At 38.8% G+C, this 6,396-nt stretch overlaps 1 protein-coding gene across 4 annotated transcripts; it reads right to left on the bottom strand.

Annotated features, from left to right (window-relative positions):
* Nucleotides 1-2,123: 2,123 nt before the first annotated feature.
* On the bottom strand, nucleotides 2,124-6,072 carry LOC110885778 (eukaryotic translation initiation factor 5). Of its 4 annotated transcripts, none has more exons than XM_035979011.1 (3): nucleotides 5,921-6,058; nucleotides 4,987-5,099; nucleotides 2,124-3,864 (listed from the first exon to the last, which is right to left on the bottom strand). In XM_035979011.1, the coding sequence occupies exon 3, from the start codon at nucleotides 3,543-3,545 to the stop codon at nucleotides 2,268-2,270; it is 1,278 nt and encodes a 425-aa protein (XP_035834904.1). In that variant the 5' UTR covers nucleotides 3,546-3,864; nucleotides 4,987-5,099; nucleotides 5,921-6,058; the 3' UTR covers nucleotides 2,124-2,267. The 4 variants fall into 4 exon arrangements, with proteins under 4 accessions (XP_035834904.1, XP_035834903.1, XP_021989178.1 ...); XM_035979010.1 differs by having other exon boundaries at nucleotides 4,953-5,099; XM_022133486.2 differs by lacking the exon at nucleotides 4,987-5,099 and having other exon boundaries at nucleotides 5,921-6,072.
* Nucleotides 6,073-6,396: the final 324 nt, after the last annotated feature.

Raw genomic sequence — 6,396 nt, forward strand, 5'->3', positions numbered from 1 at the left:
CCACTTGTTATTGTAAATATATTATCAGAAAAACTTAGGTTTTATCCCATTTATTTATTTCAACAATTTTGGTGTTTAACTCTGATAAAAATATTTCCTAACTACGGTTCTGATAAAAATTTCCGCTGCCAAATTAATAAACATCGGTACCATCTGACTGGTTCGCGGCTCCCACTCCCAGGGTAGGGTCGGGGGTTGTGACAGAGGGGTTGTGCGTGGTCGGAGGTCGGCGTCGGAAACTGGCCGGAGATGCGGCTCCGGTCACCGGAGCTAGAGGGGAGGCAGAGAGTGTGCGACGTGTGTGTGAGTGTTTGAGTGTGTGTGAGTGTGTTTTATAAAGATTAGGGTTTAGGTAGGCTTGTGTGTTGGGCCCAAGGCCCGTTTAACTAGTATTTTAGGGTTTTTGAGCGGCTTGGTCTTGTCTACGAGATCCATTCTCGGACCCGAGCGTCGTAAGATGTGGTAATAATTTATTTAAAGTCAAAAATGCGTGAATTGTATGTCGGAAATCGAATTTGGTTGCATGTTCGTCGTTTGTCGTTTTTAGTCTATTTTTCGTTCAGATTTCGACTACGGGCATTAAAATATGGAAACGAACTCGTATTTTCTAAGAACATGGAAATACGGAAATACGGAATTTGGTTGCATGTTCGTCGTTTGTCGTTTTTAGTCTGTTCTGCGTTGAGCCCTTTTTTCTTTTTGCGGTTGTCTTGGATGAGTTGTCCAAGTTGATTCAGGAGACACTTCCGTGGTGCATGCTTTTAGTAGACGATATAGTGTTGATTGCAGAGACTAAACAGTGCCTGAACGCGAGGGTAGAGGAGTGGCGAGTAGCTCTAGAGGGCAAGGGCCTAAGGATTAGTCGATCTAAGACTGAGTATCTACACTGTGATTTCAGTGGTGTAGCTGATGACGATGACACCCAAATCATCATTGAGGATCAATTGGTCACGCAGACAACTAAATTTAAATATTTGGGGTCATTTGTAGAAAGGGATGGTGACATAGATAGTGATGTAACCCATCGCATACAGGCTGGCTGGTGTAGATGGAGGGCAGCCAGTGGGGTATTGTGCGATAGAAGGTTCCCAACTAAACTAAAGGGGAAATTTTACAGGGTAGTAGTTAGGCCTGCTATGTTATATGGAACAGACTGTTGGGCTATCAAGAAGACACAAACGCACAAGATGGTGGTAGCAGAGATAAGGATGCTGAGGTGGATGTGTGGACACATGAGGTTAGATCGGATAAGAAATGAGGTTTTTAAAGAAAGATTAGGAGTGACTAGTAGATCGGATAAGATTAAGGAAGGGAGATTGAGATGGTTTGGGCATGTGAAGCGGAGGCAAACGACGACACCAGTTAGAGTCGTGGAAACTGTTACTGTAGAGGGGAGGAGAGGAAGAGGCATACCCAAACTGACATAGATGAGCATATTAGGCATGATTTACTAGAGTTGTATCTTTCTGAGGACATGGTCCAAGATAGGACTTCGTGGAGGCGTAAGATTAGGGTTAAGGGCTTCTAGAGGAAATTCACACCCCTAGATATTGCAGTAAGGTCTTAGGTGAATTTTAGGGATTTAGTTTTTTCTTATTCGTTAAGTGACTTTACCGGTGATTGACTTCTTGTGTTTATGTCCAAATGATGTTGTATGCTATTATACATGATTTACATTATACTGTGTCGCTATGATCACTTTATTGGTATATGTGACTTCTTTTTTCAATATTCTATATTTCTATATTCTTTGACTTGATGTGCTGGTATGCTGTTCGTTTTGGAGCCGAGAGTCTCTTCTGGAAGCAGCCTCTGTATCCCTAGGGATAGAGGCAAGGTCTGTCTACATCCCACTCTCCCCGGATCTTATAAATAGCTTTGCTATTTGTGATATTTACTTGGTATGGTTGTTGTATTATTAATTTTGTTTATACAGTTGAAATTCAATGGATCCCAATATCACTTCTTACACTTCTGAGACTCGATACAATTTAATTTCCATTCTCCTCCTTAATGGACATAAGAATGAATATAAGTAACACGTATATAACGATCAAAATTAAATTAAACCATGAAGTATCCAAACTTAGCAGTAACGATCAAAATTAAATTAAACCATGAAGTATCCAAACTTAGCAGTGCATAAACGTAAGCAATCATTAAACAACACACATGGTTTATTATTAAAACATCAAGCCACATACATCCAATTCAAGCCACCCTTAAAACATAATATAACACAAAGATAAAAGTTATAAAACATCATCTTACTCTTCTTCGGTTTCAGACTCTGCACTCTGAAGCCACTCAACAAAAGGCTTTGCATTCTTCCAGATGAGAGAGCTTTTGTTCCCACCACTCAATCCCTCCTCATACCACTTCACGATATACTCTTCTTCCAAAATGTCCACGTCATACAACGCTTTCAAAACAAGCGGCACTTCCTTCACTGCAATCGAGTTTGACTTCTCACAAAAGTCTTCAATTGCTCTTAAAAGAAGCAACTGTGAATCACTCTCACCATCAACAACAGCAGCCAAGTAGTTTTTCTTCTTGAGCGCGTGTTTTGCATACCCTTTCTCCACTCCATCCAGTAAAGCCTCGTAAAGAGCGCTTGCATTTTCTTGTGGAGAGCCGGCCAATGATGCCATCATTTCCTTTGGACCGACACCCTTCTTTAAATATTCCTTAGCCATGTCAACGAGATTCTTCTTCTCCGCGTTGCCATTGGATTTCTCCTCCACCACAGGCTCGTCTGTAGACAGCATCACCATTTCGGCTGTCACACTACTAAGCTGTTCCTGAATGCGTTGACGGGCCGCTTCTGCTGATGTGTCAGTCTGCCACTGAATCTCATCACCATCTTCCTCACCAGAACCATTCTCCTTGTCGCCAGCCTGGCTTGCAGCTGGTGAAACACGATCCTCATCAGAAGCATTACCTTTCTTTTTTGATGCCGTCTTATCTTTACTAGTCTTCTTCACCGCCTCTTTTGTCTGCTGCTGCAGCTTCTTTTGTACCTTATCTGCGGCCTCACCTTCCTTCAGCCGCTCCTTTTCAGCCCTCCTCATCGCCTTTTTGTCTTTAGAGTTTTTCTTCTGTTCCGGTGGATTCTTCAAGATAAATGATGTCAGTTTGTCTCTCATATCCACATCAGACACAAAGCCACAAGCAGCACATTTCAACTGAACCATCTGACTTTTTGTAATTAGTATCTCTGTTTCCGGATTCCCGCAACCGTAACACTGAACATACTTTTTGATAAAATTCTCAAGGAGACCAGCTAGTTTTGCAGTGTCATGAGAACCGTTCACAAGTGATACCCCTGTTTTTTCATCAAACTTAGACTGTGCTCCAAGCTCACACCCAAAATATTTTGTAGTGTAAGAAGCTGGCCTAGCCAAAGCTTTAGCAACATCAACCATGTTCACTATATTCGTTTTGATACCGTTTCCTCGCCCCTCGATCTTCGTAATCATCTTTGGCATCTTATACCTGTAGAATGCATCATCGCTGTTGCTGGCACCAATGTTCTGCAAAGCCATTGTTATTGGTTCCTCGAGTAGTCAAAGTGTTAGATCACAGATTTTTGTAGCAAAAACACGAGCAATCAGTTGTTGTAAGGAATGAAGGTAGCTGCGCCAAGCTGCTGCAACCACAGAATTCTCTAATGGAGCTCGAAGCATACAGCCAACTGTTTTCAACAGGATAGGAGTTTCCTCCTTGAAAGGATATAGGACAATACTCTCCCAGTAAACCGATACACCCTAAGTAGAGAATACCCTGCGCGGACATAAAAATACCCTTTTTGTAACTTTCTGGAAACTCCACCTTGCAATATCTTGAGAGCCGATTGCCTTGCACCTTCATGAAAATCATGATAAGAAATTAGTAACCCAGAAAAGTAACATGAGAAATCATAATAAGAGCGAATAACCACAATGCGCTTTAATTGTTATACCACAAGAACTGTAAAGCAGTGATGGATTGTATAGAGCGATTAACACCAGTTAAAAAACATGAAGACTACTTAGCAAATCACTTCTATGAACAGCATTGTCAAAAATAAAATCAAGTAAAATAAAAATATGATTGTTTCAACCACATGTAATCCCAACAAAATCCACATAGAATACATTACCCCCCAAGTATGCCTGAAGGCAAATTAAGTTAATATAAGGAGTAAGGGATGCATCCTTCAACGAGGTATATCAAGTCAGCTTTATATCGTCCAACTTACATGTGATTATTAAACAAGTTCTGACTATTTAAGTTCCTTCAATTTTAAGGAACTTAAATAGTCGGAACTTGTTTAATAATCACATGTAAGTTGGACGATATAAAGCTGACTTGATATACCTCGTTGAAGGATGCATCCCTTACTCCTTATATTAACTTAATTTGCCTTCAGTCATACTTGGGGGGTAATGTATTCTATGTGGATTTGCTCATGCTCGGATTGAATTACAACCGATCCGATCCGATCGGATCGAATTTGCTAAACCGAGCACAAAAGTGATGCTCATGCTCGGATTGAATTAGAATCGATCGGATCGGTTTCGCTCGGTTTTTATCAAATCCTAAAAAAAATTGAGCGGATCGTTTTCGCTCGGTTTCGCTCAATTGAATTATAAGGCTTAGTTCAACAAAAACAAATCCTAACTTAATTAAAACATGTCCAACACTTTACTAACAAAAGCAATACATAACTAAAATCATGATTCTAAAAATGTTTTAACAATATCAAGAAGCACAAAATAAAGTGCGAAATACAAATTGTCATTTACTTTAAAAGCCATAAACTTCTTCTTTAAGCTTGATCATCTTCATCTACCATTAAGTTCAAAAGCCGTAAACTTCTTCATTAATCTTTAAAATCTATAATATATATATACATTTATTATTAATAAAAATAATTCGAGCGAAACCGAGCGATCGACGAGCGAGTGGACCTTTGCTCATGCTTGGATTGAATTTGAATCGAACCGATCTGAGCGGCTCATTTACAAACTGAGCGGGAATCGAACGAGCATTTTTCGAACATTTTTCGAGCGATCGTCAAGCGATCCTCGATCGTCGAGCAGTTTGGACAGCCCTACCTTAAATTGCATAGATATAATCGTTATAAAAGGTAACTTCTAACCAAGTTCAATCATAAGAGCGAATTACCACTAGATGCTTTAATTGTTGCATTTTAACACCAATTGCATTCAATACGATCACTAAAAAAGTAACCTCTAACAAAATTTAATACACCTCACAGATAAAGGATAACCGTTAAATACGCAAAGACAAAACTATACAAATACATTCGAATATTATAGATGGCATCAAAGCATCATTAACATAACATAACATAACATCAAATTTAATGCAAGCCCTAATACAATGCAAGCGAATCATAGTCCTATCTCGTCAACATATCCCCTCAACCATCCAACATAAATTTTCATCATTGAAACAAACCTACCAGAAGTTCACTGATAAAGCAGATAAAGCAAATCAACAACGAAACACAAACAGTGGTGATTCAAATAATCAAAGTTCCATCAAATAATCAGAAACCACAAGTTTCATCATCAAACTATAATAATTCAATGAATAACACAATTCAGCAAGAAACACAAAAAATCAGATCTAAATATAACTTCATACAGCAAATTCAAACGCAACACGGAAACAAAAATCCAAAAACTACGATGACATATAAAGATCTCGGACGAAAACTGTCTTCGCGAATCTTTAACAACATCGATTATCACTGATTATAACAACACAATAAACTCGTTGAATTATCAACAAACAGGCCGGTATACATAGCAACTCCACCGTTACAAGCAAATAATAATAACGAATAACATAAATCAAAACATCATAAGGAATAATAATCGGAATCGAATATAGAGTTGTGGAAAGTTACCGATCGATAGAGATGTAAGAGGCGCCTAGGGTTTTCAATTTCAATTGTGGCCAATAGATGATGAGCGAGCGATTCTGAGAGAAAAGATCTCGTCTTATTATCTATCGCCCACACTCCACGTATTGATTCTAGTTATGAGAGTTTCACTATATGACCCTTTAACTTTCAATGTATATTTCTTTTGATTCGTAACAGTATCGGTTTTGAGAATTAACCTCAAAAAGTATTGAGGGATTGATGTGTATTTATATTCAATTGGTACAAAAATATCTCCTGTAAGTAAGGAGAGTAAATCACAAAATAAAAGAAAGGAACAAAGACAATGAATACAATTTCATTACAAAATTATTTACTTATCACCCCCTTCAATCGAAACGGTGACGGTCCAAGACGAAGCATTGAGCAAAAAACTTCAATCTGAGCACGCGGAAGACTTTTTGTAAAGATGTCAGCCACCTGAAGATTGATTGGAACGA

The sequence above is a fragment of the Helianthus annuus genome, chromosome 10, assembly GCF_002127325.2.
Source record: "Helianthus annuus cultivar XRQ/B chromosome 10, HanXRQr2.0-SUNRISE, whole genome shotgun sequence".
Lineage (NCBI taxonomy): Eukaryota > Viridiplantae > Streptophyta > Magnoliopsida > Asterales > Asteraceae > Helianthus > Helianthus annuus.

What these genes read in the sequence shown, in the direction of transcription:
- LOC110885778 (XM_022133486.2), bottom strand. Translation starts at nt 3,545, where the DNA reads ATGGCTTTGCAGAACATTGGTGCCAGCAACAGCGATGATGCATTCTAC.